This window comes from Botrytis sinoallii (assembly GCF_014898435.1).
Source record: "Botrytis sinoallii strain Bc 23 chromosome Unknown BSIN_007, whole genome shotgun sequence".
NCBI lineage: Eukaryota > Fungi > Ascomycota > Leotiomycetes > Helotiales > Sclerotiniaceae > Botrytis > Botrytis sinoallii.
In genome coordinates, this window is record NW_024066034.1 from 1,493,427 (window position 1) to 1,511,924 (window position 18,498).

At 42.6% G+C, this 18,498-nt stretch overlaps 7 protein-coding genes across 7 annotated transcripts; 4 read left to right on the forward strand and 3 right to left on the reverse strand.

Moving 5' to 3' along the window:
* The first annotated feature begins 122 nt into the window (after nucleotides 1-122).
* On the forward strand, nucleotides 123-2,664 carry EAF02_004857 (uncharacterized protein). Its single transcript, XM_038900905.1, has 4 exons — nucleotides 123-423; nucleotides 564-893; nucleotides 948-1,214; nucleotides 1,260-2,664. The coding sequence occupies exons 2-4, from the start codon at nucleotides 579-581 to the stop codon at nucleotides 2,289-2,291; spliced, it is 1,614 nt and encodes a 537-aa protein (XP_038759417.1). The 5' UTR covers nucleotides 123-423; nucleotides 564-578; the 3' UTR covers nucleotides 2,292-2,664.
* Nucleotides 2,665-4,261: 1,597 nt separating this feature from the next.
* EAF02_004858 (uncharacterized protein) lies at nucleotides 4,262-5,358 on the reverse strand (the record flags this gene model as incomplete). Its single annotated transcript, XM_038900906.1, has 3 exons — nucleotides 4,262-4,369; nucleotides 4,424-4,732; nucleotides 4,783-5,358. 3 exons carry the CDS (start codon nucleotides 5,356-5,358, stop codon nucleotides 4,262-4,264), a joined length of 993 nt encoding a protein of 330 aa, XP_038759418.1.
* Nucleotides 5,359-5,640: 282 nt separating this feature from the next.
* Nucleotides 5,641-9,508, forward strand: EAF02_004859 (uncharacterized protein; the record flags this gene model as incomplete). Its single annotated transcript, XM_038900907.1, has 4 exons — nucleotides 5,641-5,951; nucleotides 6,009-6,316; nucleotides 6,346-6,803; nucleotides 6,858-9,508. Exons 1-4 carry the CDS (start codon nucleotides 5,808-5,810, stop codon nucleotides 9,506-9,508), a joined length of 3,561 nt encoding a protein of 1,186 aa, XP_038759419.1. The 5' UTR covers nucleotides 5,641-5,807.
* Nucleotides 9,509-10,086: 578 nt separating this feature from the next.
* Nucleotides 10,087-10,538, reverse strand: EAF02_004860 (uncharacterized protein; the record flags this gene model as incomplete). Its single annotated transcript, XM_038900908.1, has 2 exons — nucleotides 10,087-10,242; nucleotides 10,302-10,538. 2 exons carry the CDS (start codon nucleotides 10,536-10,538, stop codon nucleotides 10,087-10,089), a joined length of 393 nt encoding a protein of 130 aa, XP_038759420.1.
* Nucleotides 10,539-12,294: 1,756 nt separating this feature from the next.
* On the forward strand, nucleotides 12,295-15,513 carry EAF02_004861 (uncharacterized protein). The gene is made up of 3 exons (XM_038900909.1): nucleotides 12,295-12,371; nucleotides 12,426-14,312; nucleotides 14,369-15,513. Exons 2-3 carry the CDS (start codon nucleotides 12,602-12,604, stop codon nucleotides 14,848-14,850), a joined length of 2,193 nt encoding a protein of 730 aa, XP_038759421.1. The 5' UTR covers nucleotides 12,295-12,371; nucleotides 12,426-12,601; the 3' UTR covers nucleotides 14,851-15,513.
* A 624-nt stretch (nucleotides 15,514-16,137) lies between these two features.
* EAF02_004862 (uncharacterized protein) lies at nucleotides 16,138-16,543 on the forward strand (the record flags this gene model as incomplete). The annotated part of the gene is made up of 2 exons (XM_038900910.1): nucleotides 16,138-16,191; nucleotides 16,214-16,543. 2 exons carry the CDS (start codon nucleotides 16,138-16,140, stop codon nucleotides 16,541-16,543), a joined length of 384 nt encoding a protein of 127 aa, XP_038759422.1.
* A 650-nt stretch (nucleotides 16,544-17,193) lies between these two features.
* On the reverse strand, nucleotides 17,194-18,412 carry EAF02_004863 (uncharacterized protein; the record flags this gene model as incomplete). The annotated part of the gene is made up of 4 exons (XM_038900911.1): nucleotides 17,194-17,750; nucleotides 17,857-18,082; nucleotides 18,190-18,332; nucleotides 18,410-18,412. The coding sequence occupies 4 exons, from the start codon at nucleotides 18,410-18,412 to the stop codon at nucleotides 17,739-17,741; spliced, it is 384 nt and encodes a 127-aa protein (XP_038759423.1). The 3' UTR covers nucleotides 17,194-17,738.
* Between the last annotated feature and the right edge of the window lie 86 nt (nucleotides 18,413-18,498).

Here is an 18,498-nt window from a genome sequence, read left to right on the forward strand (position 1 = left end):
CAATCCCCCTTCATCCCATTTCAAGGTTATGTGGATACCTTGAACTATCAGGTATGTCTTTTCGCTGCACACTAAATTAGTGTCTTCTGGGGATGCTTGTAGTTCGATAAGCCTTTATCAAAGTAGAAAACTCCCCTCTAGCCTCGAGTTATAAGGAACCATCTTCTTAGTTTTTCGCACATTGAGATGGAGGATTAGAAAAAGTAATCCGTTTTCCCTTTCCTATACATCGCATAAGAATTCCATTCATCTCTTATACATCTCACAACCAAGAACTCACTCAACAGTCCAACTACAAGAGATAACACCTCGCCGGCGTACTCATCAATCTGATTACTACAATCAAGATTAATCAATACCGCCATTAATGTGGTTTGCGCAGACTACAACGCTTCACCCAATTCACTATTCGCCAATAGTTCAGTAAGTACTCATTCTTCATCATCTTGATCATGGCGTAATACTCGCGAAAGTGTACAACTATTGCGCCATCAACTATCCTTTGTGTTTCTGGATTTCTGTTATAAATGTGTATTAAATATGGCTCTGACTTCAGCAAATAGTTTCCCATCGAGAAAATGGCGATAAATCAAGAATTCCCAGTCATGTCTTCAGGAAACAATTCAAACAACGATGTCAACGATAAATCTAGAGAAGAATATATTAGCGAAGATCAAACTCCTACCACGGAATACAAAAAAGTCAGTTGGCGCAGTACATGGGGATTTGGTCCCGTAACCATTGGACCAAGAATTGGTCCAGTCTTGCCACATCTTCGTCTAGATGCCGATGCATCAAGTCTCAGCGGGGACAGTGGAAAGGATCTTTTGAGCCAGCAGATTGAAGCCGAAGCAGGTTCTGCTATTAAATATCGTAGTTGCAGTTGGCAAAAGGTAATATAGAATATTCTCGATTCCATTCTACGTATGAATGCTAACTCGTAATAGACTGCGGCTCTTCTTTTCTCAGAATATATCTGTTTGGCGATTATGTCCTTCCCATGGTCTTACTCAGTTTTAGGACTTGTACCAGGTCTTATTTTGACTGCGGTTGTCGCATTCTTGGTCCTCTACACGTCCCTAGTTTTATGGGAATTCTGTATGCGTCATCCTGAACTTAGAGATGTTTGTGATGTTGGACAAATGCTTTTTGGTGGAAGATGGGCATGGCATGCTACTGCTATCATGTTTCTTTTGAATAATACCTTTATTCAGGTAAGAATCATCGGATCCACTTTTCACAATTTCTAACATAATTAGGGTCTCCATGTCTTGACTACTGCAAAATACTTGAATACTATCACCAATCACAGTCAATGCACAGTAGTATTTGCCGTTATTGCAGCTGTAATCTGTTGGGTTTGTTCCGTTCCAAGAACCTTCAGCGCTTTATCTTGGTTAGCCACATTATCCGCAATCTTCACCTTCATCTCCGTCATGCTTGCTACAATTTTTGCCGGAATCGAACCTCATCCTCTTGGCTACAATCCCGATCCTAACTCCATCATCGCAGCCACTGGTCTTGCTGGAGGTGCCCCTACCGTTACTGCAGTAATCCTTAAGGGTACAACATTTGTAAATGGTTTCAATGCCTTCCTCAACATCTCCTACACATTCATTGGTCAAATTACTATCCCTTCTTTCATGGCCGAGATGAAAAACCCTGCCGATTTTCCCAAAGCTCTTTGGGCTGTTACCATTGCCGAAGTTATTGTTTTCAGTTTGGTCGGTTCAATCATTTACGCTTTTACCGGAAACCAATACATGACAGCCCCAGCCTTTGGATCTCTCGGAAAGAAATTATACGTCGATATTTCCTTCTCTTTCATGATTCCAACGCTCATTTTCCTTGGAGTTCTCTATGCTTCCGTCTCTGGCCGCTTCATTATCAACCGCGTCTTCCATAACAACAAGAGGCATCTCCATGAAAATACTATGAAAGGTTGGGTAGTCTGGATTGCCATCTTGGCTGCAACTTGGGTTGGTGCCTTCATTATTGCCGAAGTTATTCCCTTCTTCTCCGATCTTTTATCTTTGATGTCTTCCCTCTTTGATTCCTTTTTTGGATTTATTTTCTGGGGTGTAGCATATATTAGAATGAGACGTGTAGATCATGGGGAAGGATGGATCAGCAAGACGAGTAAGGTTGGATTGAGTTTCAACATATTGATTATATTGATTGGGTTGCTGTTTTTAACTGCAGGAACTTATACGAGTGTTCAGAGTATTGTGGATGGGTATAATGCTGGATCATTTGGGGGTGCGTTTACTTGTGCTAGTAATGGTATTTAAGTAATAGATGGAGGATACAAATTAGATATGGAACGAAGATGGTCTGTTTTCTTTTCGAAAGATATTGTTAGTTTTGGTGGTGATTGGATAGATTTGGTGTGGTGTAGTAATCCTGGGGACACGATGTAGGTGGATCTTATGGATGTGAAAGGTATAATATACGCATCCGTGCGCTTTGAGGAAAACTGCTGGCGGAGTTTAGGAGTCTTAGAAACCAATGGAAACATACTGGTTCTGGTTCTGTACTTCGGTATATAGTAGGACCGAGGACTTCCTTCAAAGGGGAAATATAGTAATAGAAGTATGATATTTTAATGATTAGTATTTGAATGAGGGGGTGTTGTGAGGTTTTAATAAAGTATAAATTGTTTCCAATAAACAGAGAGTTGATTTATTCTCTTTGATGTAATGGAGTGGAGGTTTGATTTGGTTAGGTTCGGGGAAGTAAGTGGAGGTGAAGAGATGAAGAGACGAAGACTTGTTGGGTAGCATAAGGATATAGAGTCTTGGGATTGCTTATGATGCTAATTACATAGGAGGATCGGGGATTTATTGTTTAGGACTCCGAGGGAGTAATGGGAAATAGATAGCGAGGCTAAGGAAATGAGAGGGAAGAAGGAAGAGGAAGGGACTATATTGCGAGATTTATATGAGTTTAGAAAGGCGGGGATGAAGATGGTTTTGAGCAGAAGAGAGGAAGGGAAGGGAAAGGGACGAGCAAGAAGATTTCCTCTGTATGTTGCTCTGAATTCTGTGTATGTGTATGGATACATGTATATGTATAAGGAGTGGTGATACTTTTCGTTCTGGGAATAGCGAGAGGGCATGGATGATGTGGATGAATGATATATAGATAAATCGAAGAGTGAATTATTAGGAAAAAATACGAGGAATACTTGGGCCTGTTTGGATTCGCATGTAGGAAGAGTTGTTGATAGCATGACTTCCTATGTGTATAGTTTTGTCAATGAGGGGTTTTTGGACTTAGTTTGATTTAGGGGAATAAGATGGGATTGATGACTCGTGGTGATGGGGTTATAGATTACTCGATGTATTCTATTCTATCCAAGTGAAAGTCTGCTATTGGTCTCGTAGTTTTGGGGCTTGAGTTCAGGATTGTTGAGTTGTTAGAACGAAAAAGGAAGAGGTGATGAAATGAATTATAATGCGAGTCAAGGTAATACACTGTACAGCAGTACATGGCGAGGACTCGGCAGTGATCAAGCGAGGAATGTTTACGAGCTGCTAACATGGTGACAAGGATTTGGAGGAAGAAGATGGACGGCATACAAGAGTATAAGAGGGACTGGTAATCTTATTCAAATAAGATGTAGTTCTAAAGTGGCGAAGAGAAAAGGTAAAGGCAAAAGTATCGAGGAAGATGTCGCAAAGTAAACTGAGATGCAAGGGACTCATGCATGAGAGCTCCATTTTTCGCTTAGAATGCGGGGGTGATGCAATGAGATCCATGGATGAGTGGGATGAGGGGTCTGAGGCTGAATATGGAGGGGTAAGTGGGTCGGCTGGACTCTTGGAGGGAAGAAAGGAAGTGGAACATTTGAGGGTGCATGGATATGATTTTCATTCATGTATTATTCGTGAAACATACAAATAATCATTAAGTAGAAGAACCCTATATTGAAATGGGTATCTGATCCTCATCGTGAACTCGCCATCCTCCCATTTAACACCTTGAAATCGTAACATCGCAGTTCTTTTTGTCATCACTAGCGTTCAAAGCAGGGGATATCTGCAGACAAAAATAATGAAACTAGTGACAAAAATCATTCTTAAGCATGAATACCTCAACTTTCGCATTAATATTTGGTACAAGAAAGTATTGACTCCATATTCCTGACGCAAGCTTTTGCAAATAACGTTTCATGGCGGATGGTTTAAACCATGGCTTGATTGTCAAGACCTTAAGTCAAAGCGAGAGAGAAATTTGAGGCTGAAAGACTAAAGTGTATCTATGCTCGAGCTTGAGCCTTGAGAGCTACCTTGGGTTCCTCTCCGTAAACTGTTCTGTACTCTTGGACGTATCGCTCATGATCTGCTAAAGCGGCATCTTCAAAAGGCTATTGACATGTTAGGGGGATATAAAATGAGTGGAGATGAATATTTTAGCTTACCTTGCGTTGCTCAGGCGACAAGGACTTGTACTCTTGTGCAATCCGCTTTGAAGATTCAGGAATACTGAGACTAGCAAATTCACCAGAAGCATATCTCTCTTTCATAAATAAGAACAAAGATGAGGTAACATTCTTTACCAGTCGATCATCTTTAATGATTCTAGGGCTACCAGGTCTGTTGGTCAATCTTCGAATGTGATGACGTGCGTAATTCGCCGCGCGAATCTCCGTTGGAGTGTGACTCTCAACCCAATTTTTGTAGTTGCGTGAATTGACAGCCTTGTTCTCCTTCGCAATTTGTTCAAGTCGCTGTTATATGATTAGCATAGTTCAACCAAAAGAAACGATAAATTATTTACCTCTAATTCTGCTGTCGATGCCGATTTGTATTTCTCTGATGCCTCCTTGGCCGCATCAATGACAGGAGTTCCTTTCTTAACTAGATCTATAAACAATACGCTATAGGTAGTATCAGGAATTTGTTTTGGAGCTTCTTTAAGGAACGCAATAGCCTTCAGTTCCTTCAACTTCAATTTTAACTTTTGTGAGTCGGTCAATTGCTTCTTGGGCTTTGGTCCTGGCTTCTTCGCAACTGTTTTCTTTGCTGGTGTCTTTTTGACTGGCTTCGCAGTTTTTTTGGCGGTCGTTTTGGTAGACTTTTTGACGACAGGCTTAGCATCAGTGGTAGATTTCTTCGCAGGCGCCTTTTTCGCAACTGGCTTCTTTTCTATGACAGTTTTGGTTTGGGTAGCTTTAGTCGCAGTAGCATACAATCGGCGCGCCAAGAAAGAAGCTGAGGAAGCTTTCAAGGTAGATTCGACATTGTGTTGACCATCAACGCGTTGTAACTGGCAAACGGTAGCAAGAAGTCGATTTGTTGATAAGTTAGATCCGCCGATTCTTTTGATAGCTGCGCGACCAACGTTGGACAACATGATGGCTTAAACAGTGACCAGATGTCTCACAAGTGAGGTGATTGGAGTGTACGGAGTAGAGATTTTGATGATAACGACACAAACGAAATATGAAATATTACGATTGAGGTCATCTAGCTCTTTCCCTCTGTTCGTCTAAACACGCTAGGGCCCGTAAACTTCTGAAGCCCGTGCGCGTCAAGGGTACGGCAGACTGAACAGACCAAAGTATCATTAAATATCTTTTGGCAAGGGCAGATTGTTAACGACATCAAATACGGAGTGGAAAAAGTAATCACGACCATTCTACAATAAATAAACGTCAAGTATTATCAACTTAAGTCTTCTTGATCTACTTAGTCTGAAGTTATAGACTGAAACTTGGACGGAATAAATCTATTTCCTACCATTTCATCGTTGCCTAAAAGTATTTCTTCCCATCGAAATACCATCCATTACTTGGGCAAAGAATGGCTCGGCACAGGGATTCTCGCTCACCATCGCAAACAGGAAGCCACCACTCATCGAGACGAAGCCGAAGGGATGACAATGGCCGACGCGATCGAGATAGAAGAGATGATGTTAGAGGACAGAGGCGTTCTCGAAGTCCTGACGTGAGAATTCTTACCTCTAGACCCGTGCCTCAGTCACAAGATACTAACGAACATCAGCGTCGCGAAAGGGATCGAGATATAACTCGTAGAAGAGATCGATCAGTAGGGAGACTAAATGATGATTACCATAGATCAGGTCGCCGTGATAGATCTCGAGATCGAAGAAGCTACGTCGATAGGGAACGATCACCGGATAGGAGACGACGTAGAAGTCGGGAACGAGATTACCGTGACAGGCGAGACGATTCTTATGATGATAGGGCTCGAAGACGCCGCGAGGATTCTACTGACTCATGGTCCCGTAGCAGAGGAGACGAAAACCGCGGACAAACTTCCAGATCAGATGCTGGTGCAAAGTTAATGATGTGAGTTATTCTGGTCACTATCACAAAAGTTCAATTACTCATTTAGCGTCGCAGGCTCCGAAAGCATCAACACCCGCAGTGCAAACCGAGGAACAGAAGAAAGCAGAACGTTTAGCAAAATTGGAAGCTTGGAAGAAGAAGATGGCCGAAGACAAGGAGCGTAAGGAGAAAGAGTTGGCAGCGGGTGGGACTCGAAAGTTACTTGATGCTATAGATCAAAAGGCCAATGGATCTCCATCCCTAACCTCGCCAAACTCTCCCGCAACTCCTGCGACACCAGTCGATCTCGCACCTCCAACGAATTATGCTGGGAAATTTGATCCGAAGGCAATAGCTAAAAAGGCAGTGGCTAGCTCGAGTAGTGCAACTACTCTTGGGAAAGATTTACCATTAAAGGAATTGTCTAAAGCGTCCGCCACCTTAACTTCTACGGTCAAAGGATTACAAGCTGACAAAAAGCCAACAGCTTTCAGCAGCACCTCAAAAGGTAAGCAAAAATAATACTCTTACATGATGATCTAGCTAATTGATTTGATTATAGTATCTGCGTTACCTAAGACAAGGGGAAACCTCAGTGTTTTTGGACTTGGAGCAAAAGTTAACGACAATGAAAAGACATCTCAGAAACGTGCCTTGGATTTTGATGAAGATGAAGGGTCAAGAAAGAAATTAGAAAAGCTACCAACCCTACCAATGGCAAACTCCGAGGAAGATGATGCTGCGCTCGCTAACGGTGTTGAGGAACAAGATGATGACGATGACGATGACGCTGATTTGGAAGCTGCCGGTACGGAAGAAGAGGCGGCAGCAGCTGCTAGAGCTGCGGCAGAAAAGCGTGAAGAAAGATTACAAGAAGCCGAAGCTCAACCGCACACAAATGGCGATGTCCAAATGGAGGAAGCCCCTCAAGCTGATCCCACCGCTATGGATGAAGACGAAGAAATTGACCCATTGGATGCTTTTATGGAAGAAATGGGAGATCCTTTTTCAGTACCGAAAAACAATGCAACTTTTATCAAAGATAATATCAAGAGTCAACCACAAGAACCCGAACCTTTATTCGGAGATGATGATGTGGACCTAAAAGCCTTGGACGCGGATCCTGATGAAATTCTTGCAATTGCAAATAAAGCAAGGAAGAAGAAGGACATTCCAACTATCAATTATAGTGCTTTGGATCTTCCACCATTCCGAAAAAACTTTTACACCGAACCAACAGAACTTGCAGAGATGACGGAAGCTGAAATTGCTGATCTACGACTCGAACTCGATGGTATTAAAGTCGCTGGTAAGGATGTTCCCAAACCTGTACAAAAGTGGTCTCAATGTGGTCTTGACGTAAAGTCTCTGGACGTTATAACAAAGCTAGGTTATGAAAGACCTACATCTATTCAAATGCAAGCTATTCCTGCAATTATGTCTGGCCGGGATGTTATTGGAGTGGCCAAGACTGGATCGGGTAAAACCATCGCTTTCTTGCTACCCATGTTCCGTCACATTCGAGATCAACGACCTTTGAAAGGTTCTGATGGGCCTATTGGTCTAATCATGACTCCTACACGAGAATTGGCAACACAAATTCATAAAGAGTGTAAACCATTTTTGAAAGCAATGGGACTTCGTGCGGTTTGCGCGTACGGAGGTGCTATTATCAAAGATCAAATCGCTGATCTCAAAAGGGGCGCGGAAATAATTGTTTGCACCCCTGGAAGAATGATCGAACTGTTGGCGGCAAACTCCGGTAGAGTCACGAATCTGCAACGTGTCACATATGTTGTTCTAGACGAAGCTGACCGCATGTTTGATATGGGTTTTGAACCTCAAGTTATGAAAGTTTTTAACAATATTCGCCCTAATAGACAAACCATTCTTTTTTCAGCTACTATGCCTCGAATTATGGATGCACTGGCTAAGAAGACACTTCAGTCACCAGTAGAGATTGTTGTTGGTGGAAGAAGTGTTGTTGCACCTGAAATCACACAAATCGTCGAAGTGCGAGAAGAAAAAGAGAAGTTTCACAGACTCTTGGAACTTCTTGGAGAACTTTACAATACAGATGAAGATGCTCGAACACTAATCTTTGTTGATCGACAAGAGAAAGCTGATGACTTGTTGAAGGACCTGATGAGAAAAGGTTATCCATGTATGTCTATTCATGGTGGAAAGGATCAAGTTGATCGCGATTCTACAATTGATGATTTCAAAGCTGGCGTGGTTCCTATTATGATTGCTACATCAGTAGCTGCTCGTGGTCTTGACGTCAAGCAGCTTAAGCTCGTTGTCAATTTCGATGCACCCAATCATTTAGAAGATTATGTCCACAGAGCTGGCCGAACTGGTAGAGCTGGTAATACCGGAACTGCTGTCACTTTCATAACAGAGGAACAAGAACAGTATTCGGTAGGTATAGCGAAAGCTCTTGAACAATCTGGACAGGAGGTACCCGATAGGCTTAATGAGATGAGGAAATCTTACAAAGATAAAGTCAAAAGCGGTGCTAAAAAGGAAAGTTCAGGATTCGGTGGAAAAGGTCTGGAACGGTTTGATGCTGAGCGCGAAGCCACTAAAGCACGTGAACGTAAGATACACAAAATTAATGGGGAAGACGACGAGGAAGAGAAAGAAGAGAAGGATGATGATGTACTTCTCAAAGCTGCATCAGTCGTTCAACCTGCTGCTTCTACTGCGCCACCAAAATTGCTTGGTGTACCTAAAGGTATCGATCTCGACGGTGATATCAAAGTTCATCGCACCGAACCTGCAGCTACCACCGGCTCCAAACTTGATAAAGTTACATCAGCTATCGACGCTATTAATGCACGTCTTAATAAAACGGGACAACTCCGTTCCGGCGTCCCAATTGATAACAAAGGACCAGACGCAGGTGCTTTCCATGCAACATTGGAAATTAATGATTTCCCACAGAAAGCTAGATGGGCAGTTACGAATCGAACTAATGTGGCAAAGATTTTGGAAGCGACTGGTACTAGTATTACGACCAAGGGAAGCTTCTATCCGGCTGGGAAAGAGGTTCAAGCGGATCCCAAATTGTATATTTTGGTTGAGGGAGATACAGAGGTGGTAGTTACAAATGCTATGAGGGAGTTGATGAGGTTGTTGAAGGAGGGTACGATGGCGGCGGCGGATGCAGAGGGCAGAGCACCAGTGGGTGGAAGATACACTGTTACTTAGGCGGAGCCTGGGATGGAAAAATGGGTGGAATGGAAGTATTTATATATGTGGATTGGGAGGGGTAGTCACTTGGCTGTAATACGAACATAACAACCTTTCTATCAGTACATACTTAGGCTTCCTTGTGCTTAATTAGCAAATCGATAAGTGACTGTAGTGTTGAAGTGTTGAATTCTTTTTTCAATTATCGCTTCACCTAACATCCTATTCCAAGATGTCTCTGCTGCTTCTACTTCCTGATCATCCTCTTCTCCTTCTTTCTAAAATAAACTCCTCTGTTCATAAGGGTCGTGAAGTTCAAAATTATGTATCCACGAAAAATTACTCGGTACTCCTAATCTATCCAATACGATGGAGCCCGAAAAGAAACATGAGAAAATGGGATATATCCAAATGGGTACCTATCCATTATCCAAACACCTCTACCCAAACCCCTAACTTAAAAATAACTCCATTTCTCCCAATAAAAATATTCACGCATCTCACTCCTCCTTCATCATCTATTGCCGTTCTCCTCTTTCTCTTGCGCCGTGTGATTCAATCTCGCTTTGTGTTGTTCGATGGTTGAGTTGTTTGATTTAGTTGAAAGCTCTAGCTTCGGCAGCGGCATCTGCATCCCTAGCTTGTCTTTCTGCTGTGCTTGCGTTTTTACGTGTTGTCTCGAGGGTTTGGGATTGTTCTTCTTGGAGTTTCTTTCCTAGTGCGCCTTTGGGTTTCTTGGATGAGAGACGTGCCTATTTAGAAGAGGAGGATTGGGTTAGCTTGGCGCAGATTGGGGAGTGGGGGAAGTTACCTCTGCCGCTTCTGCAGCTTTCCTCCTGGCATCTTCTTGTGTGCCCGATGATCCAGAGCCGAGAGTTCGTGCGGGACCACCGACGGTGTAGGTACGAGGAACGGTTGAGGCAGAGGCGGAGACGGAGGGAGGGAGTGTAGATTTTGAGGGGGCGGGTTTGGGAGGCGCGGAGGAGAGAGTGCGGCCGGGTTGGTCGAAGGGGGAGGGGTCTGAAGACGTACTGCAGCAGTTTCCCATTTTTGTGGGGATGAGGGGTGTAGATATGGGGAAGCTGGGATGCTGTGAGTGAGGGGTTTGATTGTTGGATAGGTATGATCGATGCGCGAATGGAGAGGTTCTCGAATGTTCTACAAGTAACGAAAAGGGTGCGGATATCCTCGATTATGATTGCGATTGAGAGGCAGTGGGGGTGGACGGGTGAGAGGGTACACTGGACAATACACTATTTCATCTGGATCTTCAAATATAGTGTCGCGATTGGAATTGTACAAAATAGCTCCGTAGTTGTAAAACTTGGGGGGTAGTTGTGAGGGGTGTGAATGTGCGAGATTACGATATCGATAGGGATTGCGATGAAGTGGGAGTGGGTTGAAAAGACGGTATTCCGAATAATCCAAGAATTCTGATCTCTGGTAAGAATCTGAAGAATGCGAGAGATTTTGTAAGGATTTTGAATTGTACAAAGGTATCTCGTAGCTGTAATCTGATGGCAACGACGATATTTGGTTTCGTACTCTCTCCAAATCAGGATGATAATCCCCGTCGCATTCAAAGATAGTGTCGGTATCGATATCAACGTTGTGATCTCGCGATGAGAAAGTCGTAGTGGAAATATGTTTGCGCGAAGTAATTTTGGCAGAGGGAGGATGTTGGACGTGTGGAATTGTTGGTTGTGATGGGATGGTGTGGAGGAGAGGTATGTGGTATTGGAGAAAGTTGAATCGTGGAGTGTGGTTGAAGAGATGAAGTTCGAAAGTAATGATATAGTACCACCAGGGCCAAGAGTGAGGCTGTGTTGTCATTGGATAAGATGGGGAATTGGATGATGGGTGGACCGGGTTGAGGGATTGACATGGATTGGGTAAATGGAAGAGGAGTGTCTAGGTACCTAGTAGTTATTGAATTATTAGAGACAATGGAATATCATATTATGCCATGTCGATATAGGTATGAGGTATGATGATGTTTGAGAAGTTTCAGATGAGATTTCTACCTACCTGCCTACCTAATAATAAGTATATATCTGAATATTACGATGGATTTTATCTCACACCTCTCTCGTTACTTCATGATACTTCTCTGGACTTGTTCAATGCCTACTAGGTACTTATTAGCCGGGGCTCTAGTAGAGAGGACTCGAAGCTGGAATAGGAACCTTATGTAATCAAGTCTTATCGATAAGGACTATGGGAGGCATAAGGCGGGGAAAACTGATCCAATCAAGATTTATGATTGGTTGAAAGTCATCCTAATCATAAATGGAACCCAATCAAGATTCATTATTAGTCATCGAGGAATCTTTATGGTCAGAAAAAACGGTCAAAGAGGAATGCAGAAAAAACAGACGATGACGGTCAATGTAAAGTTATCGACATGAAAATACTCATAAACCGAGGGACTTGAAGGGTCATCTCTACCTCCTTCTTTCGTCAATAGATAATAAGTCACATGCTTTATATTTGACATTTGATTGGATTTACGAGTAAATAATCATATCATAACCCAAGGTTAATAAATAATCATTTATTAAAGTTCGTGTGGTCGAGGTTGAGAAAGAGAAAGATCTTTCAAAACACCTTGTTGGATACCTTTTTCACCCTCACCTGTACTCGTACCTTTACCTTTGCCCTTCAATTCACCTACCTAGGTAGCTATTGCACCACACACCCACACACTCATATGCCCTTTTTGATTTGCTTTGCTTTGCTTTGCTTCAAACTCAAACTCTCCCTTTCCGTCGGATCCATCATACATCATACACCCACCATACATACACCCACCATACACCATACACCATACACCATACACCACACACCACACATCACACCAAATACCACTTCTTACCCCACGGTAAATCTTTCCATTTACCTTATTCAATTCCGCTTTTCTCAAACATTTGGATAGAAAAGGATCGCAGGTTGGCTCCAACGACGCTTCAAGATTCCAATCATATTCTCTACATCTCTTGACTCTTGCTATCCGCGCAATATCTCGACTCTTCTTTCCTTCTTTTCTTCGTCGTGCGCACTCTACCACCGCACAACTCACATGCAAAGCAAGTAACCGTGAAGCTTGCAACCATGGAGCGATCGCCTCCGGATCAAGAGCCTGCCCTAAAGCAATGCCAAAACATGTCGTATAACGAGTACAACCAACAATACTTCCCTATGCAGCAACCTGGTGCGATCAACTTTCCTCTAGATCCGCATTACGCCGCACCAATGTCCACTCCTGCTCAATCATACAATCATGGCGGAATGGCTCAAGATGAGGTTTGGAAAACTCAAGATTTCGCACAGCAGTTAAATCTACCATCGCAATCATACCAACCATACATTTACCATCAAACAATGGATCTGTCGCAACAATTTCCTTTGCAGAATATACATCAAGGATATTCAAATTTAAGATCCGACCCCCACTCACTTCCAAATTATACAGAGCAGTCACCTAGAAAGCGACAAAGAATTAATGAAGAGCCTACTACAAGCCAGTTTGTGCATACAATACCAAAAGTACCTGAAGTCGATACAACTAGCGAATGCTGTAGTTCTTGCCCAAGTGGTTCGCTGTGTGCCGAATCAGATTGTGGTGAAAATGATGTGGTTGTTGCTTGCACCTCTCAGGAGTGCGAACAACCCGTCTGCACTTCCCCAGAGTGTGAGCAGCCTGTCTATACAGAACCTTGCACTAAAGATGGCGCCCTCAGCAGAAGATGTTCAGTTGTTGGAGATAATCTGCCTTCTGATAGGATGTATCAAAGTTGGGATAACTTTCCTGCAATTATGCCAACAGAGCAGCAACGACCTTCCAGAATTCAATCGTTTGCGCCATCGACATTACGAGACAATCAAGCTCCGCAAGAGATCTCACCTTCTCCTGTACCAACGACACCATCTCTAGTCATGAACACGGAAACACCTTACTCAGATATGACATCCTTACAAACACCCGGACTTCCTATGCAGCAACTCACAGATAACATGTCTGGTTCCTCGCTCAATGGTACTGGAATGCGTTTTGGTGATGGATTGGAGATGTTCAGTTGTAACTGGTTGGACTGTGGACAGCCAATGCATGATCAATTTGAATGGCATAGGCATTTTCACCAGGAACACATTGATCCGCAATTTACATTCAATTGTCCAATGCCTTCTAGATCTTGTCAAACACCACTCAACTCGAATCCTTTGGATCACTTACAAATAAATCATGGCTTTACATTCGAGGAGAGTATAAACGGATTTCAATGTCCTGCTCCAGGATGTCCTACCGAAGAGATGTATTGTGATCCTTCAATGCTTCACAATCACATTGATCAAATGCATGCCATACCTCTACAGGGACAACTACAGTGTCAAGTTGATTCTTGCAACACTTTATATCAAGATCCAAATCAATTCTTCAATCATTTGAACCATGATCACAATTTACCAATTCCAATGACTCCTGTCGAAGAGATTGATCTTTCAAGTATACCTGTGTCAGTGGAAGCAAAAGCGGAAGAAAAGGTGAAAGGAGAGACTGCCTCGGTAGCGAAGAACAATGAATCAGAATCAACTAATCATCTATCTTGCAAGTGGGCAGCTGGTGGTCAATCTTGCGGTCAAGTATTTACTTCAGAAAATGATCTTCAAACTCATGTCAAGGATGTTCACTTATCTATCTTGAACAAAACTTCCGGTTACTTTTGTAAATGGCAAGGTTGTTGTCGAAAAGCAAAGATGGGTGATAAGGAAGGATTCTCTCAGAGGGGAAAACTTGAAAGACATGTGGCTAGTCATACTGGATGTAAGTTGTTTCCCGATACTTCTCTTACCTGTAGAATACTGACCAAGTCGAAATAGTCAAAGAATGTGCGTGCGATTTTCCAGGATGCGGAAAAACATTTGCAGCAGCGCAATCCTTAAAACAACATTACCGTCTCCACACTGGTGAAAAGCCATGGAAATGCAGATATTGTCCCAAATCCTTTCCTCAACAAAGCGCATGCACAGTCCACGAGCGTATACATACCCATGAAAAACCACTCGAATGTTCTATTTGCAAAAAGACTTTTAGCGAATCATCAAATTTGGCAAAACATAGAAAGACACATGGGGAGAGAGGTCATCATGAATGTCCGGATTGTCCAAAGACTTTCCATCGGTTGGATCAGTTGAAGAGACATGCGGAGATGCATGAGAGGAAGAAGAACAAGGCTAGCGAAGGAAGCAGTGGAGGTGGTGTGGATGGGGAGGAGGAAAATAGTGAAGTTACAGAGAGTTTGGCAGGGGATAGTTTTGATGGACATAGCATTGGGAATATGGGGCAAAATGATAGGGATTAGGGATGCGGTGGAATGAATGGATATGGGTGGTGAGGAATGGGGAATGGGGAATGGAGCTTTTGTGGTACTTACTGTAATGATTCTACGAGAAACAAAGATCATGATTTACGAATCATGAATCATGGGACATGGGGCAGGGTGCGATTTGATACTGGCGAGCGAGATGGTACGATGGATTATCATGGCAGCGATGCATATTATGCGAAGTAGATATGGGTGGATATCAAAGTTTGAGAATACCTGGTACATGAATGCGAATGCGAATGGGTGGCTTGAAATTAAAGAAATTAAGCGTTTACCTGGATAGATGGATGGATGGATCATATGAATGGTAGCGTAGGAACATGGAATAGTAGGTGGGAGAGCGGAATGGAGGGAGAACAGGGAATGGGGAATGGGAATTGAGCATGGGAGGCGATATCAAAAAGTCTTTAGTAAATGAGTGGATGCCTACCCGGCAGGCTGGTAGTTAGTGATTGTTACCTTGTTGAAATTTTAATGATACATGATTATATTATGGATTGAGATTGAGATTGAGATTGGTGAAGTTTGGATTGGAGAGGGAGAAAGGGAGAGGATATTGTGAGAGAGTGAAAATGGAGAATTATCTAGGTGAAATGAACTTTGTGATAGCGAATAATAGGGGGAACGAGTTATGCTTTGAGAATCTTTGAGATTTGAATTCTTATTGGTAGTTCTATGTGATAGATACCTATGCTCTATGGCTAGGTAGGTATGAATGAGGACTTAAGGGGATTTGAAACAAAATTATTGTTTATCCTATTCGAGCCTATCTATCTTAATTTGTTGTGTTTTATTCTATCCTATTTTGCTTTGTTATGTATATTATAATCCTTCAATTCTTTTCTCTATATCTTTCTCTATATCTATTTATTTATTTATTTATTCATTTATTCACTCATCGAATCCTGTACAATCAATCTTCATGACATCAATCACCATGATATCGAAGAGAGGATAAAAATAAGACAATCAGATAATCAGATATCGATCAAAACGAGTAATATCTATTAATACTAGCACTACTAGCAGCATTGCTAGTACTAGTATAAATAAAGTATTAATAGTATCGTTATGCTACTAAGAGCTGTATTACTGGGGTTGTAAATTATATATCGTCATGTAGTATTGTATTATATTATATTATTTTATTTTATTTTATATCACGATGCTACGCTATGCTGCTGTGCTATGCTATGCTATATTCATCATAGATGGAAGATCTATTCTGGATGGATGATGTATGATGCTATGATTGTAATGACGATGACAATACAACTGCAACTACAATCGAAACTCTGCGGTTGTTATAGAGTTACTGTATGATGTGTTGTATGTACAGGGATGGAGATGGAGATATGGGAGATATAGGAGATTGGTATATTACCGCGGAGAGGAGAAGAGGAGAGAGAGGAGAGAGAGAGAGAGAGAGAGGATAGAGAGGAGAGATAGGAGCGAGAGGAGAGAGGAGAGAGAGAGAGAGAGAGAGGAGAGAGAGGAGAGAGGAGAGGAGAGGAGAGAGAGGAGCGAGAGAGGAAGAGAGAGGAGGAGTGAGAGGAGAGAGAGGGAGGCGAGAGAGGAGATAGAGGCAGACGAGAGGAAGAGTAGAGATAGCGGAGCGGAGATGAGGAGAGAGGAGGCTGACTCAGACGAGGGAGAGAATTGGAGATGAAGAGCTCCTTCTAGAGAGAGAAGAATCGAGCGTCGTCGTCTCCCCACGAAGGAGAAGGAGGAAAACAGCACAGCACAGTACTTGAAATACAGAAAGTAGAAAATTCTTAAAACCACAATACAAGAAGTAAGTGAGTGTGAAAATGAGGATAAGTATGAGGATGAGGAAGGGTATAAGAATGAAAAAGAAAAGGAAGGGAAGAACAATATACAAGTAGGTAATTAGCGAATACGTAGTGATCAGTTGGATGATGAATGATGGGGTAAAAAGGGGGATAGATATCCGGGGATGCAGAGATGTTTTTTATTCTCGAGTAGTTGGTAAACATGCGGTGGAGTGGAGAATAGCTAATGAAGATTTGTGTTCATATCGTTTGACCTTTGGATATGCATGTACCTGTAAGTACAAGAAGAGAATGTAGACGAGTGAGTGATAGGCCTAAGGACAGGGAAATTGGAGTAGCAACATGTAGAAGAGGTTTCTGGTCACTGAAAATGCTGGAGGTGAACTTGATGAGAGTGCTGAGGGTGGAGAATGGATGTACATTTGAAACTGGAATACAAGCCGTGAATGGAAATTGGAGGATTGAGATGAAATTGGGTGGTCTGGAACATTGTGATATATGGAAATTTAGGTAGTGCATTTGATCATGGTTGGAATCAATAGGCAGATGCTGGAGTTGAGTGCAAGGGTAAAAATGAAATGAAATCGGTTTCATTATGACGACATAATCTGGCAAATGGTACAAGGGAAAATCAACATAGAATGGCATAATCGTGTCCATTGGCTTCTTCATGGGGATCTTCAGGTAGCGGTAGAATGTGCCAACCAGGACCAAAATTTCAAGCACGAGCCACAGCATATTGTGAAATATAACAGCTTGTTCGAGATCACTGCTGCAATCGTTCATAGCTCTCCCCAATATCGACATTCGCAAGTTCCTGGGTATAATGGCCATAGAAGTCTCGAACCCCTCCTTCGATTTCGGAACCATGCGTAACCGCTCGCACAAAATATCACACCAAATCCAAAGGACCCATTTGTTGTTTTGCTCAAGTCGTTTGATTTATTGGAAAAGGCTTTTTTACTAGCCATGCTATTTTCGATGATACACCGTGACCCGTGCGAAAACAAACCAGGCAAAAGGCACCATGCCAGCCATCCTCACAATCATAAACACCTACGTCCAGAAAATCTAAGCCTCCGCCTATTGTAAAGTTAGCATCATAGTCCAAAATCTTTCATCAATATCCCTCCACTATCTTCAAGCTCTCGGAAAAAGATATTGACTCGGGGCCAGCGGAATCGCATACCTTAACAGCGAACTTTCTTTGTGGGAAGTGCATCGATCTCTTCTTGGTCTTCTCCAACTGCAACTCCTTCTCGTGCTTGCTGAGACGTCTACGGATGGCACGAGTTTGCTTGGCTCGGAGATCGAGAGGAAGGTACTTCTTTCCCTTGTAGAAGAGACGGAGTTGTGCGCGTTGGTTGGCGTTAATGACTGTGAGGACCTTGGCAATTGACTTTCGGACGTCGTGGCTATAAGGAAGATTTCATTAGTATCCATCTTAACGATCTTTATCTCGCAAATTCTCATCCAAGTTTCGGCAGGTCGAAAGAGTGACGATTATAATTAAAGTACGCACATCTTGGTGAGCTTAGCAGCAGATCCTCCAGCAATCTTCTGAGTTCTCAATTGACCGAGCTCAGTCTTCAACTCTCCAAGTTGCTTTGCGAGGTCCGCCTTGTTCTTGGACCAAAGTTGGCCAGTCTTTACTTTTCCGGACGACTAATCGCGATGATCCGTTAGCCATCTTTCTTCCATAAATTGAACGTCAACATCTCCCCAAAGAATTTGTCGCATACCATTTTGAGTAAGGGTCGGGTGGTTGTCGATTGTGGTTGTCGGGCGTCTCGTCGTCGTGAAAATATCGAAGTTGCTGCAGAGGCCGTGG